The following is a 21,492-nucleotide window of genomic DNA, read 5'->3' on the forward strand; positions in this document are numbered from 1 at the left end:
ACAAAACATGGTGGACTGCCCTTGGCCCACAGGCATAATAGTTGGCCATACCATTTAGACTGCCACTAGGTACTCCTAGGAATGGGAGAATGAAGGATGGCTGGGCACTCTGTTCTACAAGTGGGTCCTGTCAGGACTCCTGGCCCCTCTAAACATCATAGTTCACCAAAGAAAGAGCAGGCCAGCCTAACCTTGACTCCACTGTCCTGCTTCCACCTTCACATCTCACCACAGGTGCAGGAATCACTTCAAGATTTGAAAGTTCTGAGTAGGCACCTGGAGGCTGGACTGGACCATCTTGAAAATCTTAACCTGTCAGTGGACTGGCTACCTGTGTCCCAAAGACCACTCTGGTTTTATTGGATATCATCTTTGGGCATCATTATAGATAAGGAATGATGAGAATCTGAACATAGGCAGCAGACTGTTGTGGGAATACAAGGGAGAGATGTTACACAGAAAGAAGCAAAAGCAAAAAAAAATCAAGGTGGCTCACATTTGGGCAAGTAAAGGAAAAGCTGGAGTTTGGGTTGTGGGTGGGAGAGGACATGAGGAAGGTAGGCAGGTCCCAAATGCAAGGCCTTATGGGCCTTATCAAGGAATCAGAGTACACTGACCTTCCTTGACAGGGAGGCACTGACAGATTCTAAGCAAGAGAGTGACATGACCAGATTTGCATTTTGAAAGGACGATATAGATACATCACTGCATTGTTTATAAGAGCAAAAACGCCTGGAAACAACCTAAGGAAATGATAGAATAAATTGTGGCTCACCCCCAGCTGCAGTAGACAGTTGCAGTTATGAAAAGTTTACAGAGCATATAGAATAATGCAAAATTTACATTATGGGGAAAAAATGGACATAAAATTCATTACTATGGTCCCAATTTTGTGGAAAAGCAAACCAATATGTATACTGCAGGGAGGGGGGAAATCACCCTATGTCAGTGAGAAGAACAAGATGGGAACAGGCTAAAGAGAAGCACTTTGTAATGTTCCAGGCAGGAACTGGAGAGAGGACCCATACTAGAGCATGGCAGGGAGGGAAGTGGGTGAGTGGGCCCCAGAGAGCCTTAGGCAGAGCAGACTTTAGTGATGGATTTTCCAGTGAGGGAGGTGTTGAAGAGAACACTCAAGTTTCTGGTCACAGGAACTAGTAGCAGACAGTTTCATTTCACTAAAGGAATACAAAAACACAAGCAAGTCTGGGGTTATGGTCAGAGGAACATGTTGAATTTAAGAGCTTTGGGACATCCAGACAGATTGTAGGTGCTGAGCCAATGGTTATGCACAAAACAGGCCAGGATCCCTATTCTCAGGGAACTTACATTCTCATGGGAGAGAAGATGATCCACAAATAGGAAAACAATTAGTATGCTAGAATTCACCATGCAGGTCTGGGGCTTGGGGGAGAAGTGGGAAAGATTCGGGGAATTTTCAGATTATAGGTGGTGATTAAAGCTGAGTAGGTGAAGGAGTGCCCCAGAAGAGTGAGAGGGAGCTGCACCTGAATCCTGGAAATACAGACACTGGAGGCCAGAAGCCTTGAGAAGAACCCAGCTCAAGGGGCACCTGGGTGGCTCAGTTGGTTAAACCACCGACCTTTGATTTCGACTCAGATCATGATCTCAGGATCGTGAGATCCCTACTGACAGTGTGGAGCGTGCTTGGAATTCTCTCTCTCTGCCTCTATGTCTGCCCCTCCCCAGCTCACATGTGCGCGCTCTCTCTCTCTCTCTCTCTCTTTCAATAAATAAATAAGCATTTTTTTTAAAGGTGGAAAGAGAAAAGTGATCAGAAAGCAAAGGCAGATGGAGCACCTGGGTGGCTCAGATGGTTAAGCGTCCAACTCTTGGTTTCAGCTCAGGTCATGATCTCACAGTTCATGAGTTCGAGCCTCACATCGGGGTCTGTGGTGATGGTGCACAGTCTGCTTGGGATTTTCTCCCTGTCCCTCTCTGCCCTCCCACATCTCTCTCTCACTCTCTCAAATAAAAAATAAAACTTTAAAAAAAAAAAAGAAAGAAAGCAGAGGCAGAGTTCCAAGGAGGAAGTGATCAGCGTGCTCAAATACTAGACAGGAAGAAATAGTAAGTCAGAAGTGTTTCAATGGAGTGGCTTGGGTGGAACCCAGATTATAAGGGCTACAAAATGAATAGGCAGCAAAGGGGGAGATTACTCTCTTAAACATGGCCGTGAAGGAGAAAGACGGGGTGGTAAACTAGGAAGGCGGTAGAAGACAGGATCATGGGAGAGTATGGACCTTATGTGAAGGCTAAGAAGAAAGAGGTGAGGAGAGACAGGAAAGGTCAACCACAGACCCGAGAAGAGACACCTCTTCCCAGAAAAAGAAATAAAGAAACAATGTAGACATACACACTGGTGTTGTGCCCAGGTAGCCATAACCAAGTACCACAAACTGGTGACTTAAGCAACAGAAATGTATTGTCTCAGTTCTGGAAGCTAGAAGTTCAAAATCAAGGTGTTGACAGCATTGGTTCCATCAGGGTTGTGAGGGACAGCTCCACCCCAGGCCTCTCTCCTTCACATTTAGGTGGCCATTTCATGTTCATATGACATTCCCCCTGTATCTACACATCATCTTTCCTCTGTCCACCACTTTGTGTCCAAATTAACCCTTTTTTGAAGGACACCAGTTGTTATTAGATTAAGGCCCACCCTAATGATCTCTGTAAAGGCCCTATCTCCAAATAATGTCACATTCTGAGTCACTGTGGGTTGGAACTTCAGTGTGTTAATTGACATGTAGACACAGTCCCACACAGCTGGGAAGGAGCTGACCTCTGACAACCTTAATTTTCTGTGTGAAGCTGAAATAGGTGGGAGCTAAGATAGAGGATGGAAGCAGTAGATTATCAAGGGAAGGACTGTAAAAGACCCAGCTAAGACAGGGGACTCAGAAGGACCCTGGCAATGAACACATTTCACAGATCTTAAAAAATAAAAACAGAATAGTGGGGTTTCTAGCCCTGCAGCTCCCTATAGGTTTTAAGGCTGCTTGGCAGCAGATAAGAGAGACTCCTTACAATGTCACCAGAGTTCCAGAGCAGGCCTCTGTTCTGGGACAGAGGTAAATTAGAAATCAGAATTCTGGCCTATGGCCTAAGGCAATGGTCTGGTTCCTTGACCAGAGTCACAAGGCAGAAGTCTGGGTGCTAGAATGGGCTCAGATCAGAGGAAGACTGGAAGCAAAACTGACTTGACATTGATTTTTCCACTTAAAATTCTACCAGAAGAATGACCTGAAGTCTAGGCAGGACTCAACTTGAAAGTAGGCTAAGAGCAGGGAGTGAAGCAAGTCATTACAAATGTACAGGAAACTGCTTACCCCACAGAGGCAGCATTTAAAGGGGTTATAGTGCCCACTAAGGCCAGAGATAAACCTTTGAGACCAACAGCACCTGCAGGCCAGTTAGAAATTAACTTAAAATCAAGTTCTGCTGTGGGTTGATTCGACTTTTTTTTTTTTTTTAATGTGTTTTGTTTTCAAGTTTCTGTTTTCTGAGACAGGCTAATGCTGGTCATGTCATTCCACCACTTAAAACCCTTTGTTGGCTCCCATTGTGGCTATGACAGAAGTGTCATTTAGGGAAGCCAGTTGGCCAGCTGAGGCAGCACATGACAAACCTCTGTTGCACCAAATATGGTGGCCCCTGAGTCCCCAGACCCAGCGGTGGCTAGTTTCCTGCGGATGCTAACCAAAATCACAAAGAATTTTAAAATGAGAAGGAAATCCAGGGGTGCTTGGCTGGCTCCATTGGAGGAGCATGTGACTCTTGATCTTGAGGTCATGAGTTCGAGCCCCACATTGGGTGTAGAGATTACTTAAATAAAAACTTTTAAAAAATGAGAAAGAAGTTCCTAAGTATTCATTTACAACAAGAAATACAAGAAATATAATTGTCAAACAATTTGAACTGGGATGTAAGCTCTGTAAAGATGGGAACTCTAGAGTGTTGTGCCTGGCACAGAATAGACAGTAGGTTTTTGTTGAGTGGATGGTTAAAAAACAAAACAAAACAAAACAAAAACGAAGGAGGGGACAGAGAACAAGAAAGTGAAATTCTTGGCCAACAAGTAGTGAAAAAGTACTCAACAGGGGTGTCCCGTTGGCTCAGTCGAAAAGAGCATGTGACTCTTGATCTCAGGGTTGTGAGTTTGAGCTACAGGTTCAAGAGCCACAGGTTGGGTGTAGAGATTACTTAAAAATAAAGAATAAAATCTTAATAATAATAACAAAACTTTAAAAAGAGTACTCAAGGGGTGCCTGGATAGCTCAGTCAGTTAAGCGTCCCACTTCTGCTCAGGTCATGATCTCGTGGTTTGTAAATTCGAGCCCCAAGTCAGGCCCTGTGCTGACAGCTCAGAGCCTGGAGCCTGCTTCGGAATCTGTGTCCCCTTCTCTCTCTACCCCTCCCTCGCTTATGATGTCTCTCTCTCTCTCTCAAAAATAAATAAACGTTTAAAAAAAAAAAAAGAGTACTCTGGGGCGCCTGGGTGGCTCAGTCGGTTAAGCGTCTGACTTTGGCTCAGGTCATGACCTCGCACTCCGTGAGTTCAAACCTCACGCCAGGCTCTGTGCTGACAGCTCAGAGCCTGGAGCCTGCTTCAAATTCTGTGTCTCCATTTCTCTCTGCCCCTCCCCCACACTCTCTCTCTCTCTCTCTCTCTCTCTCTCTCTCTCTCAAAAATTAACTTGAAAAAATAAATAATAAAGAAGAGTACTCAATATCACTTAACAGGGAAATGCAAATCAAAACTACAATGAGGTAGATATCAACTCATGCCTGTTAGGGTGGCAATTATAAAAAGACAAGAAAAAGCAAATGTTGGCGAGGATGTGGAGAAAAAGGAACCTTTCTACACTGTTGGTGGGAATGTAAATTGGTATAGTCACCATGGAAAACAGTATGGAGGTTCCCTAAAAAATTAAAAATAGAATGGGGGGATGCCTGGGTGGCTCAGTCAGTTAAGCGTCCGACTCTTAATTTCAGCTCAGGTCATGATCTCATGATTCTTGAAATTGAGCACCATCGGGCTCTGCACTATAAGCATGAAATATGCTTGGGATTCTCTCTCTCACCCTTTCAGCCCCTCCCCTGCTCACATGCTGTCTCTCAAAAAAAAAAAAAAAATTAAAGACAATCTTTACCAAAAAAATGATAAAAATAGAACTACCATGTGATCTAGTGAATTCACTTCTGGGTATTTATCCAAAGGAAACAAAATCACTGTCTCAAAAAGGTATCTGCACCTGCACCTGCCATGTTCATAGCAGCATTATTTACAACAGTCAAGACATGGAAAGAACCTAAGTGTCCATCAATGGATGAATGGATAAAGAAAATGTGATACACACACACACACACAGACACACACACACACACACACACACACACACACACACACAGTGGAATAGCATTCAACCAGAAAAAAGAAGGAAATTCTGCCATTTGTAACAACATGGATGGGCATTGAGGGCATTATGTGAAGTGAAACAAATCACAGAAAGATAAATATCATATGACCTCACTTATGCATGGAATCTAAAAAAATAAACACAGACACAGAGAAGTTTGGGGGTTGCCAGAGGCAGGGGTGGGGAATGGGTGAAATGAGTGAAGGTGGTCAAAAGATATAATAAACTTCTACTCATAGAATAAATAAGTTCTGGGGATGTCATGGATAGAATGGTGACTCCAGGGGCAGCTGGGTAACTCAGTTGAGCGTCCGACTTCAGCTCAGGTCATGATCTTGTGGTTCATGAGTTCGAACCCCACATTGGGCTCACTGCTGTCAGCTTGTCAGCACAGAGCCCACTTCAAATCCTCTGTCCCCCCTCTCTCTGCCCCTCCCCCACTTGCACTCCCCCCCAAAATAAATATTAGAATGGTGACTACAGTTAATAATACTATATTGTATATTTGAAAGTAAATCTTAAAAGTTCTCACAAGAAAAACATAACTCCATGAGGTGATGGATGTTAACTGTGGTTAACCATTTCCCGATATATACATATATGTAATCATGTTGTACACCTAAAGCTAATACAATGTTATATGTCAATTATATCTCAATAAAACTCAGGGAGAAATGTGAAATTCTCATTGTAACTGAAAACCCCATTCTCTCTCTGTAGGAATGCTATTGAGCCAGGTTAAAATCTGATGATAGCTTAGTTCTTATTCCTTCCTTAGGCTGAGCCTCACCACACACGGCCATGCACATCATGTGTGCTGAGTTTATTCATCATGTAAATGTCCATTATCTCAGGATCTTGTAAAGGGCTGCTTTTTCTGAATTCCAGTAAGGAGAGGTTTTAGTCCACATTTGCTTGAATGGCTACCTAGACATTTTTTCTTCTTCCCAATGACAAAGCCACAGTCACGTTTGGTCTAAGTCAGGCACGGCTCTCCTATTCTTCCTGGTGCTTGCTTTAGGAGTGGACACGTGACCCAGTGGGGTAGGGATGGGAAGGGGAATCTCTTGAAAGTCTTCTGGAGGAAGTGCTCTTTGCTCGTAAAAAGGAACACAAGGTTCACCTAGGTGGCTCCATTGGTGGAGCTTCAGACTCTTGATCTCAAGGTTGTGAGTTCAAGTTCACCCACGTTGGGTGTGGAGCTTACTAGAAAAAAAAAAAAAAAAAGTCCTTCTTCCACTGGCACTGTCATGACTGGATGTGAGGCCTGGGGTGTTTGCAGACATCTGGACACCAGCCAGAAAAGAAGCCAAAATCTGAAGGTGGTTAGAACCAAGAAAATCACAGAGAAGCAGACCTAGGGTCTGGATATCCTGCATCTGGAGCTGCCCTACTACAGACTTTGTGTTGTGGAAAATGACAAATACCCTTACTGCTTAAATTATTTTCAATCAGGGTTCCTAATTATTACAGCACAAAGCTTGCCTGGCTACGATGGTTATGCCATGAATCCTTGATGAGTAAATTTTTGTAAGATCCCTGAGTCACTCTAGTATTGCAGGTATGGACTGATCAACTGGATTGCCTAACCCCAGGAGGTGTAGACTGCTTTTTTTTTTTTAATTTTTAAATATTTACTTATTTTTGAGAGACAGACAGACAGAGGGTGATTGGGGAAGGGGCAGAGAGAGAGGGAGACACAGAATCTGACGCAGGCTCCACGCTCTGAGCCAGCAGCACAGAGCCTGACACAGGGCTCGAACTCACAGACTATGAGATCATGACCTGAGCCAAAGTCGGACACTCAACCGATTGAGCCACCCAGGTACCCCTGTGGACGGCTTTTTGAACAGACTTTGCATGAGGAATGGAGTGGGATAATCCTAGGTGATCTGGGGGTTTAAACAAACACAAAGTCTTCTTTTTCAGAAGCAAAGATGGCCAGGGGAGCCACTATTATAATGGGTAGGAAATAAAAATGTGGAAACGGGGACCTACGTTGAAAAGAAGTGTTCATGATTTTATAGCAGCTTTTGAGATTTTAGTCTTGTTTTAGGGAAGTGGAATTTGGGATTGAAGTCTCCTGTCTTCTGTCTACATCATTCACAGGAGATTTTATCCTTACAGAGATGAGAGTACAGTGAAGAGCAGTTACAAGGTACTTCCTCAAATAAAGATGGTTGACACAAGACTCCTCACATGTAAGCACTGAGTCTTGTGTTTACGCAAAGATTTCTAGTTCTCACTCTGACTGTTACAGAATAACCATATACCTCCTATGATGGTATGGTTATATGGCATGAATGCTATGGTTATGAATTGAAAGTGATTTTATAATGAGAATCAAACTATCAGTATTACTAAAAAGGTGGGATCTCAGCTATAGGTCAAGTTCTCACAGGGTCAGTCACCACTGTCCTATGAATCACGGAGGGGAAAAGATATTTCTCTCAGATGAAAAATTGAAACTGAGAAGGAAAGCCCCAGGAGGTGCAAGTCTGATTGTACATTAGGATTAGCTGGAGTTTTAAAAACTACTGAAGGTGGTCCTTAAACATATGTGAAGTTGCTCAATCTCATTCCTAATATGAAAAAGATAAAATAAAACTACTCTGAACATTTTTTTTACATATAAGTTGCAAGGATCTAGAGTCAGATATATACCATTGACTGATGAATGGATAAAGAAGAGGTAGGATAGGGGCGCCTGGGTGGCTCAGTCGGTTAAGCGTCCGACTTCAGCTCAGGTCACGATCTCGTGGTCCGTGAGTTCGAGCCCCGTGTTGGGCTCTGGGCTGATGGCTCGGAGCCTGGAGCCTGCTTCCGATTCTGTGTCTCCCTCTCTCTCTGCCCCTCCCCCGTTCATGCTCTGTCTCTCTCTGTCTCAAAAATAAATAAAATGTTAAAAAAAAAATTTAAAAAAGAAGAGGTAGGATATATATACAATGGAATATTACTCAGCCATCAAAAAGAATGAAAGCTTGCCATTTGTAACAACATGGGTGGAGCTATGTCTTATGCTAAGCAAAATAAGTCAATCAGGGAAAGACAAATACCATACAATTTCACTCACATGTGGAATTTAAGAAACAAAACAGATGAACATATGAGGGGGCAGGGGAAGAGGAGGGAGGGAAACAAACCACAAGAGGCTTTTTAAAAAATATTTATTTATTTATGTATTTATTTATTTATATGTTTATTTTTTTTTTGAGAGAGAGAGAGTTCTTGTGCAAGTGGGGGAGGGGCAGAGAGTGAGGGGGACAGAGGATCTGAAGTTTGCTCTGTGCTGACAGCAGGGCTCAAACTCATGAACTGCAAGATCATGACCTGAGCTGAAGTTGGGCGCTTATCCGACTGAGCCACCCAGGCACCCCTATTTATTTTTGAGAGAGAGGGAGAGAAAGCAGGGGAGGGCAGAGAATCCCAAGCAGCCTCCACACTATCAGTGCAGAGCCCAACGTGGGGTTCAAACTCATGAACCATGAGATCATGACCTGAACCCAAAGCAAGAGTCAGATGCTTAAATGACTGTATGTTAAAACTAAATTTTAGGGGCACCTGGGTGCTCAGTTGGTTAAGCATTCGACTTCGGCTCAGGTCATGATCTCATGGTTTGTGAGTTCGAGCCCTGCGTTGGGCTCTGTTAAAAGCTCAGAGCCTGAATCCTGCTTCGCTTCTCTCTCTGCCCCTCCCCTGCTCATGCTCTGTCTCTGTCTCTCTCTGTCTTTCTCTCAAAAATAAACAAACATTAAAAAAATAAAACTAAATTTTAAATAATTTTTTAATAAAGTTTTAAAAATTGGACATACAATTTCACCAATATTCTCTTCTACTTCTCCTCTACTTCTGAGGATATGGGGATTCAATTCCCTGGTCCCCTTTCATTGAGGCTTGGCATGTGACTCATTCTGATTCATAATTCTGCAAACAGAATTAACATACATCCTCTGGGCTGAAGCATTTAATAGCTGGTGTTCTTAAATGAAAGAGACTCTCCAGTTCTAAAATTCAACTACCGAGGGAGAAGGTCAAGTGTTTGTTCCACTTGGTGTACCTTCAGGATGGTGGAGCTTCCACCAGCCTGGATTGCTGAGTTGCTGCACAGAGGAACACTGCCCTGTCTGCTTATAAGTCAGAAATAAACCTTTATTGTGTTAAGTCACTACATGAGTCCGGGCTAGTCTAACACACTGTCAATGAGGCTGTGGGGAGAGAGGCATTCTTCTATGTTACTGCTGAAGGACAAAATGGTATGATGTTCAAGAAAGGAAATTTGACCATATGTACCATTTATCCTTTGATCTTTTAGGAATTCATTCTACAGAAATACCTACTATTGCAGATTGAATGTTTAATGCCCCCCAAAATACATATACTGAAATCTAATCCTTAATGTGATGGTATTAGGAAGTGGGCTTATGAGAGGTGACTAGGTCATGAAGGTGGAGCCCTTATGAATGGAATTAGTGCCTTTATCAAAAAGACCCCAGAGAGTTCCCTCACCCTTTCCTTCTGCCATGTGAGGACACAGGAACTAGGAAGTGGGCTCTCACCAGACACTGGATCTGTGGATGTCTTGATCTTGGACCTCCCAGCCACCAGAACTGTGAGAAATAATTTTTTACATATAAGCCATTCAGTCTTTGGTAGTTTATTATGGCAGCCCAAACTAAAACACCTGCATACTTATGAAATTATATGCATACAAAGTTATACACTGAGGTACTGTTTATAACAATAAGAACTTGGGAATAATTTGAATATCCATCTACAGAGATAGGTTAAATAATCTATGGTATATCTTCACAGTGGAATATTATGCAAATGTAAAAACAAACAAAGAACACCTCTACACACTGATAATGGAAATGTTTCCAAGATATATTATTAAATTTTTTAAAAGCCAGATGCAGAAGCATGGATATAATGTTTCCTTTACTTGCATAATGAATCACTTGTGTAATACACAAAAGGCAAATAAAAGTAGTAAACTATAGGGGCCTCCAAGATAGATGGTATAGGTGTCTAATTTTTTTTTTTCATTTGAACCATATGGATGCATTACCTGTTTGTTTGTCTTTTTAAATATAACTCAGGTCTCTCCAGGTCAATTAAATGAGTCTCTTGAGATGGGGCCTGAGTGTTGTGTTTTTTTGTTTTTTGCTTGTTTGTTTTTATGCTGCCCAGGTGAACAAATGTTCAGCAAGATTTAAGAATCACTGCTTTACATCCGTCTCAGTCTCAGAGAGGCACAGTTTACCCTTGAACAATGTGGGAGTTAGTTAAAAATCCTGTGCAGGCAAAAATCCACATGTAACTTTTGACTCCCTGAAAACTTAACTGCTAATAGCTACTGTTGACCAGAAGCCTTATAGTCACATAATTAACATGTATTTTGTATGTTATATGTATTATATACTGTATTCTCGCAACAAAGGAAGCTAAAGAAAATGTTATTAAGAAATATTAAGGAAGAGGGGCGCCTGGGTGGCTCAGTCGGTTGAGCGTCCGACCTTGGCTCAGGTCATGATCTCACAGCTTATGCGTTCGAGCCCCACATCGGGCTCTGTGCTGACAGCTTAGACCCTGGAGGCTGCTTTGGATTCTGTGTCTCCCTCTCGTTCTGCTCTTCTCCCACTCACACTCTGTCTCTGTCTCTCAAAAATAAATAAATGAAAAAAAATTGTTTAAGAAATATTAAGGAAGAGAAAATGCATTTTCTGTAGTACTGTACTGTATTTTTTGACAAAGATCCATGTGTGTATAAGCAGACCTCTGCAGTTCAAACCTATGTTGGTCAAGGGTCAACTGCAGCTTTTGTGTTGTGGGTGTGGGTAGTTTTTGGTCTTTTCTCTATGTCCTAGAACCTAACTCTGGTGGCTCAAAACCCCGTTATGGGTGGAATACTGTCCCTAGATGAAGGAACTCCATCTGGATAAATGCTGACAGTGCTGTGGGGTGTAACCATGGATCATGTACCAGGTTGTCTAGGGCTGAATGCTATGAAACAGGGCACTGGCCAGACATAGAGATAGAGTAAGATGCAAACAAACACTGACTCTATTTAACATGGGTGTGAGGTTGTAATGAGGGGCCTTTCTCAGGGGAGAGTAGGCCTATAGAAGTTGTGGCAGGGATTCTAAAAAATCCTGGGTCCCACTGGGAACAGGACAAAGACACACACGTTCAATATGGAAGATGGCAAACAATGTCCAATGGGCTGAATGTAGCCCACTGGCTTTTTGTATGGCCTTTGGCCAAAGAATAGTTTTACATCTTTAAATGGTGGCAGGGAGGGGATCAAAAGGAGGATATTTCATGACACATGAAAATTAGGTGAAATTGAAATATCAGGGTCCATAAAGTTTTATTGAAATAAATCTATACTCATACCCATTGGGATAAACCCACATGTTGTTTATGGCTGCTTTCCTACTACAATGGCAGAGTTGAATTGTTGGGATAGAGATTAAATGGCACTGTTATCTCTTTGCACTCTGCTCAGCTCTGTGCCCTACAAATTGCCATGATACAATTATAGCTCAACAGTTCCAAATGCCATGTGTTGACATTGTAGCACAGCATTTTATGTTTTTACTGCTTGTGCACATCCATTGTGAAAAGAAGAAAGGCAAATTCTGAATATCACATTTCTAGGGCAAAGTGGACGGTAGATTTTTGTTAATGAATTACATGGCAACACACTGGGTTTATTATACAGTGATGCTCTATCTGTGCTAACGTATATCACCTTACACTAAGTGGTCATCACAGTGTCCCCAACTCACAGGAAAACAACAGTCAGAAAATTTGAGAGTTTTCTCATCAGAATTTCTTCACAAAAACAAATGAAAATGAAGTTGCAAGCAAAGTAGGTTTCCAAGTGGCTCATTGGTTAGCCAAAGAAAGCTGCTTACTAATGTTAATTAAATTGTGTTTCATTGTAGCAGGCAAAGAAATATGTCCAGAGAAAATACACTCATTTTAGACTCTTAGTCATTCAGTGAGAACAGTTGCTCAAAAATTAGAAGACACCGGGAGTATCATCAATAGTCAACTAAAAACAAGACAGGTTCTGGTTCAAGATGGTGGTACAGGAAGATCCTGAACTCGCCTCCTCCCACAGACTTACTGAGTCTACAACAACATATGGAACGATTTCCTCTTTAAAAAACCTAAAGGCTGGTTGAATGGCAACTACACTTGAGGCAAATGAGAAGAAAACACTGAAGCAGGTAGGAGAAGCTGAGAAACAATTTTGCCATAAACCCCACTCCTGTGCAGCAAGCCACAACTAGGAGAAAACTCAAATCCCACAGCTTTTCCCTGAGGAGCCTCATGTCAGGTACCTCAACTTTTAGGACCTGCACCTGAGAGACAAGCCCCCAAAATACCTAACTTTGAAAAACAGTGTAGCTCACATCCCCAGACTCACAAGATTGTAGCAGTCTGAGAGATAGCTCTTAAAGGGCCTGTGGGGTTGGACCTACCTACCCCAGTTCCCGGCTCAGAGGCAGCCCATGCAGCCAATATTTAAAGTGAAAGACGCTCAGGTGCCCTGAGTGGCTCAGTTGGTTAAGCATCCAACCCTTGATTTTGGCTCATGATCTTATGGTTCATGAGTCTAAACCCCACATGGGGCTCTGCACTGACAGCACAGAGGCTGCTTGGGATCTTCACTCTCTGCCCCTTCCCCACTCACGATCTCTCTCTCAAAATAAATAAATAAGCATTTAAAAAAATAAATAAATAAAATAAAGTAAAAACAGCTCACCTGCTTATTTTGAAGTGTAGGCCTGAGGGGCAGGCTTTTGTACCTAACCATCATCAGGTCTATGAAGTTTTGTCAAAGATAGAAGCTGAACATCCTGACTTGCCCTACTACACAGCATTTTGATGGCTTAGCAGTGGTAACATTTTACTGCAATTTTTTTTCAGCTTAGAGCCTAGATTGAAATTTTTCAGAACAGAGAACTATTCCAAACCATCATTACTGAAGAATTGGAAATTAGCTTTTGCTACAGGCTTGATAGTGTTTCTCAATGAATTCAACCTAAAATTACAGAGCAAAGCAGTGCTTATATGTGAAATGTGTACTGTAACAAAGTCATTTTGACAATAATGTTTTGAATCACAAATAATGTAAAACAGCTTTATATACTTCCTGTAATGTCAAAAATTAGAAGAAGCAATATCGCCAGACCTTGATGTCAAGTGCAGTGGAAATTTCCATATTTCAAAATCCATTTCATTGTGCAACAGAGGAGCTTCCACCTAACCTTCAAATGGAAATGACTAATCTGTAACTAACAAGAAGGTAAACGACACACATCAGAAGAATCTAACAGAATCCTATATATGTCTTCCAACAATAAATATGCTCAATTAAAATCATGCTCATGGACCAACACCAGTACTGGCAGTACCATCTGGATGGAGACATTTTCAAAGATGAAACATGTAGTATCATTACAAATCAGCATTTATAGCTGAATATTTGATGATAGGGAACACTAAATTTGAGCCTAATTAAGCAAAATATTATCCCAAACAAAAGAATTCCATTCTTCTCATTAGCATACCTGGAGTATAAAGAAGTTATACTCAATTGCTATCATATTTTGAATTTCACTTAAAACATTTGTGGGAAATTTTTTTCCTCTTGTTACACAAGTACCTACATAATATTGCCTTTCCTCTTCGCCTGCAAAGCCTAAAATATTTACTATCTGACCATTCATGAAAAAATTTGGTGACATACCCCCAGTGTAAAGAATTGAGTACAATTGGTTTCTTTGAGCTAAATGTGAAAGGGAATCAGTGCCCTCTAGTGAAAGGATCATCCTGCTCAGAATTTTACTAATGGCATTCCAGAATGCTCTAAAATCCAGGGGAAACAAGAAAATTTGCCTTCCAGCCCACAAGTGGCTAAATGACAAGAAGGTGGACTTATATAAGAGAGGTGACACAGCAATTATAACTATGTTAGAAAATGGCAAGGAGAACATGACCACACTTGCAAGCACTAGAAAATGGCACCTGGCTGGCTCAGTCAGAAGAGCGTGTGACCCTTGATCTAAGGTTATGAGTTCGAGCCCCATGCTGGGTGTAGAGATTACAAAAAAAAAAAAAGAAAAGAAAAGGAAAAGAAAACTTAAAAAAAAAAAAAAACCACACTAGAATAAGGTCAGGCCAGTGCTTTCTATAGTGGCCAATAGAGCTTCTGGATATGGCAACTAAGTCTAGTTCAAAGATATCACCCCGTGAAAGAAGTGATTATTACGTTGATATTTTAAATAGCTTGGTATGGAAAATTGTGAGGGGGATATGAACATTATTAGTATTGTAGTAGGAAAGTAATAGGAGGGGGAAAAAAGCAAATCATTAATAAGCTCCTTTTTTTGTTTTAGGGAGATAAACTTAGAAATACATGTAGGGCTGCCTGGGTGGCTCGGTCAGTTGAGTGTCCAACTCTTGATTTTGGCTCAAGTCATGATCCCAGGGTCATGGGATTGAGCCCTGTTGGGCTTCATGCTGAGTGTGGAGCCTGCTTAAGATTCTCATTCTCTCTCTCTCTCTCTCTCTCTCTCCCTCTCCCTCTCCCCCTCTGCCCTTCTCCCCTACTTGTGCTGTCTCTCAAAAAAAAAAAAAAATATATATATATATATATACATATACATATATACATATGTATATGTATATATGTATATATATGTAAAACATGGGGGAATAGTGACTGAGAACAACTGATAAGAGAAAATTTATTGCATAGGAGGAAAATATCTCAAAAAATTAGGTTAAGAAATGCAGTAGATATTCAACAGGTCAACCAATCCTTGTGGAGAAAGCATCTGAGAACTGCTGACCTTATCAAGTCAGTGAAGTAAATATATCAAGTATGCATACCTACATGGTCAAGCTTCTTCTTCTCTCAGAATCATTGATAGAAAAGAATCAAGGGCAGGAGAAGGGACAGACCCTTGCTCTTCTCATGTCCTCAGTAAGGCAGCAACATAGGAAGACTACCTGGCTTTAACCATTATCAGGATTGGACCTGCCCAGATAGGGGAGAACAAAGTCAACAGTAGGTTGTCCCAAGATTGTGCCCTTTGCACAGAGGCAGCCTCAGGGCTAGGAAGTAAGGGATCTGGACAAGGTACTTGAAAAGCTTTGTCAGTCCTTTGAGACTAGATTGTAATTATCTTAGAAGAAAAATCTAAGTATAATGCCATCTGGAAACCCTGGGAATGAGCAAGCTCAGGCAGAATCACAAATCTTTATGTTACAGCAACCTCTCCCTTTTTTTTCTTAATGCTTCCTTGTTGCTTCTCCATTCACTTCCATTTTGTTATATCTTAGCATCTAGAAACATTTTTTGGAATTAAAAAAATTTTTTTTATGTTTTCATTTTGTTTTTGAGAGAGAGAGAGAGAGACAAAGCATGAGCAGGGGAGGGGCAGAGAGAGAGGGAGACACAAAATCTGAAGCAGGCTCCAGGCTCTGAGCTGTCAGCACAGAGCCCAACACGGGGCTCCGAACCCACAAACCACGAGATCATGACCTGAGCTGAAGTCAGACACTCAACCGACTGAGCCACCCAGGTGCCCCTGGAATTTGTTTTAAAGCTTGTCTCAGCTGTACTAAGGGAAAGTAAAGCACTTTTAAAAATTTATTATGAAAAATTCCAAACGTATAAAAAAATAGAATATACTATAATTCACCATTCCCATCCTGCCCCAAACACACGTCTTGTTACCTAGCTTCAACAGTTACCAACACAAGGGCATTCTTATTTCTACCTTTATCCGGTCCATACTCCATCCCCCAGGGGACTATTTTGAAGCAAAAGGAGAGGCATTTTGATCCATCTGTAATATAAATTTTTCAAGAGGGGATCATGGCACTTTGGCAGCTGAATGATGGTACTATCTGAAATCCAAAAAGAGGGACAAGTCCAACCACTCCTCTGTATTATAAGATTAATATTCCTTCCTGGTGTTAAAATTTACATTGGAAGACCTCAGTTTCCTGATCAGCAAAACAAAGAAAATGGACTAAATTATAGGCAGTTGTGTAACAATAAAGTGAGACTGACTCTGAGTCAGGAGACCTGGCTCAGGAGTGCCAGCTCTGCCTCTTGCAAATTATATAATTTATAATAACTTATGTCAGCAAGTCACTTAACCTCTCTGAGCTTCTGGATCATCTGTAAAAAAGGATTTCATGGGACTTTGGTTGGAGTGAGTAAAACAATGTATTATGCAAAGTTTTGTGAATTGGAAAACACTATATAAATTAGGTATTTTTGAGTTATTTAGTTAAGTACAAAATGACTCAGATTTGAGTCTGCACATTAGGAAAACACTGATGGCTATTGACAGAAAAGGGGAAGCTGAGAGGCACAATTTAATCCAAACAGAAGATAAAACATAAGGGTAGATATAGGGTTAAATAAACCTCAGGTCCAAAGACCTATTTTAAATACATTTATTATGTTAATTAACAGGAAATAGTGACAAAAATCAACTTACCTTTACTACAATAAATCTTCTTTGCTCTGGCTTCTTCTCATCGTTATCCACCTACATTCAAAAACCATTTATTTTAAGTATATATTATGTGCTGGGCACTGTGTTGGGCACTGGGAATACAAAAAATAATAGTAAAGGAGGCCTTCAAGACATTCTGATTAGGACCAGAGAGATGTTTATAAACAATCACAACGGAAAGTGATAAGAATTTAGGTTGTGATCATAGAGTTTGCATAGAAATTACAGGGTGTGGTCAGATTCTGTTCTACTTTTAGAATATACATGCTTCCGTGTCACCAATAAACAGGTGATTCCTAAAGCCTTCATTATTAGCCTACCAAAGGAGAGGCTGTAGAGCGATTAAGCACTGAGCTTCTACACACAGAGGCTGGAGACAAAAGTGCTATCAAAAAAGACCAAGAGGGGCACGTGAGTGGCTCAGTAGGTTAAGTATCTGACTCTTGATCTCAGCTTGGGTCTTGATCTCAGGGTTCTGAGTTAAAAAACAAAACAAAAAACAAACAAGTATATTAAAGAGAAAGAAAAATTGTATTGGTGGCTCAGAAGCTTAAAAAAAATAAAATTAAAAAAAAAAAGGGATTCTTTCCACAGATTTTCAGTATAGACACATAGGGCCAGGTAGATCAAAGAAAATGCTAGGTTCAGTGGAGATCAGTGATGATTTCCAAAGGTCAGTTTCAAAGTAAGGGTAGAATCCAAATAAAGGCTGGGCAAAGAGTGGCTGATGATGAAGTGGTAAAATCTGGTAAGAAAAGGTAGCTAGAAAATCAAACGGAGAGTTTTCTCCCTACCCTCATCCACCCATTGAAAGATCTGCACACCTTTAGGCTATGGAGGCAGAAGCCCAGATAGAGGCTGAATAGTAATAATTAAAAGCTCTTATATGATGTTTAATATGTGCCAGGCACTATTCTAAGCACTTTACATGTATTAGCTTGTTAAATATATGAGGCATAGAATGATTAAGTAATTGGTCCAAGGTCACCCAGCTAGTCAATGGAGCAAGATTTGAATCCCAACAGTCATCTTCAAATTTTGTGCTATTCAAATTGTACCTGAGTCATGACAGTTTTTGGAAGATGAAAACCTGCTTATGCTATGTCACAAAAGGCACTAGACCTTGACATTTCCCCTTTAGCTTACTCTAAGATAGATATCACCTATCACCCTAGAATCCAGTATATGATCAACTTGGATGCAAACAGCCAAAATGAAATTCCATTGACAAAGGGATCTAAGTATGGGTTTGTGTTGCCTGCGTCTCCCTTTTTGGACATGCTTTCTTGTCTGTCCAGTTCCAGGGATGGTGCTACCAATAAATCAGGCACCAGTAACCTGGTGGTTTTTCTGAACAGTCATTCATTCAATAAATATTTGAGCATCAGTTCAGGTCCAGACATTGTGCTAGGTCCATAAGTGAACAAGACATACAAGATCCCTGTTCTCTTAAAATTTCATTCTAGGGCGGGGCGGGGAAACAGGCTAGGAGGTCCTGGCGGGAGTAGGGTCAGCCAAGGACTGGGAGATTCAGAGAAGCTGCAGAATCCAGAGCAGATGAGGTCTTCAGGCCACGCCCGGAGGCGTTTGCGTTTCACTTGTATCAATCAAGCGCTAATTAATGATGGCCAGACTGCACCAGACTGTGGACTTCCTAGACCGTTTACTCCTTTCGATATAACCTCCACAACCCCCCAATGCTGCCTGTCGAGTCTCCTGGCCACTCTGAGTCCCTTAACCTATAGGGCCACTTCGGGTCGAGGCCACCTCGTCCCTGTCTGCTGGTCACCTCAGCCCCCGCGGTCATCTCCTTCCAGAACCACTTCGACCCATTGGGCCTGTCCGCCCATCGGTATCCCTCAGGGCGGGTCCCCCTGAGCCCCTAGGCCGGCCAGGTCACCTCAGTGCCACGCCTCCATGGCCAGAGATTCGGCGTGTACGTTAATGCTTTGTTCCCAGAGCAGGTTTTCGAAATGCCGCTCCCTCTAGTCTCCAGCTGTTTTCCTGCCAGCGCGGGGAGAGCCGGCCGCGGCAGCGCCCCCGGCGGCGCACCGCAGCCCAGGAAGAAGGGAGTGGCCGCCACCACCACCGCCTCCCCCACCTCCCCCGCCTCCCCCGCCTCCACCCGGAACGCGGGAGCGGCCGCGAGTGGCGCACGCCCCGACCGTCACGACCGTGCTCCTGATTGGCGGCGCCGGGCGACGACAAGGGGAGGGCCCAGGCGGCAGCTGGGAGCCGGAGCCCGCGCGTGCGCAGAGAGAGTGCGCTGAGCTGAGGGGGAGGTGGCCGGCCGCTTGTCCTGCGTCCGCCATTTTGTTGCTGTGGCTCTTGGGAACGGGCTCGGCAAAGCCGCCCCGGAGGCGCGACGCTTTTAGGAGTCCGGTTCTTTGCGTGGCGGCGGGTTTCGGTGCAGAGTCGTGGGGGGGGGCGCGGAGTCGGCGCGTTCCAGGCCAGGAGTGATTGGAGGCACCCCGGTACTCCGGGCAGCCCGAGAACCCCGGGGCGGCCTCCGCTGCGGCTCGGCTTCGCCCGCCCCGACCTCGGGCTCTGCTCCGCATTCCCCGGGCCGGCTCCCTCCGTAAGGCGGCCCCGGAGCAGGCGGGCGGCGGCGGAGGATGCTGCGGGCCCGGAGCCGAGAGGAAGGTGGCTCGGCCCTCTAAGCGCGCCTCGAGGTGTGCCAAGAGGCCCTTCCTTGGCCGCAAAGCCGTCTGTCGGGCAGAGGCGTCCAGAACAGTAGAGAGCAGCCGCCGCCCCGACTCGTCGCAGAGCCCCGGCTCGACACCATGTCCTCCGCCAGGTTCGACTCCTCAGACCGCTCCGCCTGGTACATGGGGCCGGTGTCTCGCCAGGAGGCGCAGACCCGGCTCCAGGGCCAGCGCCACGGTATGTTCCTAGTTCGCGACTCCTCCACCTGCCCTGGGGATTATGTGCTGTCCGTGTCCGAGAACTCGCGGGTCTCCCACTACATCATCAACTCTCTGCCCAACCGCCGTTTTAAGATTGGGGACCAGGAATTTGACCACTTGCCGGCCCTGCTGGAGTTCTACAAGATCCACTACCTGGACACCACCACCCTAATCGAGCCCGCGCCCAGGTATGCGAGCGCCCGCGTCCTCAGGCGCACAGCCCACTCCGACCGCGGAGGAGAGTCGAGAATGGCAGGGGCTTGTCCGCTTGGGATCTATCGAAGAGTTGGGGGAGGGGGGTGCGGCGAGGGGCTATTGAACCCGTTTCACCCCATTCTGAACCCAGTTATTTTCCAGAAGGCATTCTGAACGGAAGGCTAGTGTCAGGATCTGGGTCACTGAATGCGGGGATGCGTTTTAAACATGTTTAACGGTGGTTTGCATAGTTAAAATGCACGCTTTTTTTTTGCCCTTTGTCATATTATCTATTGGCTTATTCTACTATAGCAGAATGTTTTATTGTTGTTTTTAAACCTTTTTTGGACCACAGACTTATTTGAAAATCTCAAAGTAGTCGTGACTTTCCCCCCTCCCTAAAAATGTCCGTACACTCAATTTTGCACACTACTCAAGGTTCTTGCAACTCCCTGCTCCAGTTTTAGAACTCTTGGACTGCAGCCTTTGGAACAATCGACAAATGAAAATGCTTGAGCGTTCAGAAACAAAACCTTTAACTGTGAAACATCAGAACTATATATTGATAACTTGGTGCCAGGTTTGAATTAATGCCAGACACCTTTTGTTTTATAATTACAGAAATTTTAAAATAAGGTGTATTGGCTTCATCTAAGACATATTTTTAAGTTTTTATTTTATAGTTTACTCCCAAGCTGGATCATTAATAGGTCAGAAATCAATCTGGTTAAATTCTAAGGAGGGATAAGGTTATAATGTTACTTACTAAAGGACAAATTTAGAGCAACACTTTCTTAATTCTATGCAAGTTTAGTTTCAGATATGCTTTTTGGATATTTCTGAGTCTAATGATTTAATATTAAAGTTAAGCACCCAAGGGCTCCTGGCTGGCTCAGTTTTTAAGCCACCAACTTCAGCTTTAGGTCATGATCTCACGGTTTGTGAGTTCAAAGCCCTGCATCGGGTTCTGCTCTCACAGCACCCAGCCTGCTAAGGATCCGCTCTCCCTCTCTCTCTGCCTCTCCCCTGCCCCCCCCCAAAATAAATAAATAAAGTTAGGCCCCCAAAGTGACTCCGAGCATCAAGCATCCTCCTTTTCAAGTAAAGTGCATTGTTTTATTTGATTACTTGCTTTAATTTGTCTTTAGTATTTTCTCACTTTTATTTAAATTATGCCAAATTTGAACTGAAGAAATTGCCTAGAATTTTTATTTTAATAAAAGGTATTTTACTGCCCATTTTGCTTTTTGAACATCTGTTTAAAAGGGATAGGGTGCTGATACTGGTTTTTTGGAATGAAATGTTTCTGATTTTATAGATTCGCTGGCAAGATGTTGCTCTGAGCTTTAACCATTAAAAGCTATAATAATTAAGGAACCCCCACTGCATGCGTAAGTG

At 43.0% G+C, this 21,492-nt stretch overlaps 1 protein-coding gene across 2 annotated transcripts in view; it reads left to right on the forward strand.

Moving 5' to 3' along the window:
* Positions 1-19,213: 19,213 nt before the first annotated feature.
* CRKL (CRK like proto-oncogene, adaptor protein) overlaps positions 19,214-21,492 on the forward strand; it is a 37,425-nt gene continuing 35,146 nt past the window's right edge. The window contains exon 1 of one of the 2 annotated variants that reach the window (XM_058692898.1): positions 19,214-20,087. In XM_058692898.1, the coding sequence (XP_058548881.1) occupies positions 19,777-20,087 (311 nt within the window). In that variant the 5' untranslated portion in view covers positions 19,214-19,776. The remainder of the gene's footprint in view (positions 20,088-21,492) is intronic. The other variant, XM_058692897.1, reaches the window with a different exon arrangement.

The sequence above is a fragment of the Neofelis nebulosa genome, chromosome 11 (assembly GCF_028018385.1).
Source record: "Neofelis nebulosa isolate mNeoNeb1 chromosome 11, mNeoNeb1.pri, whole genome shotgun sequence".
Classification (NCBI taxonomy): domain Eukaryota; kingdom Metazoa; phylum Chordata; class Mammalia; order Carnivora; family Felidae; genus Neofelis; species Neofelis nebulosa.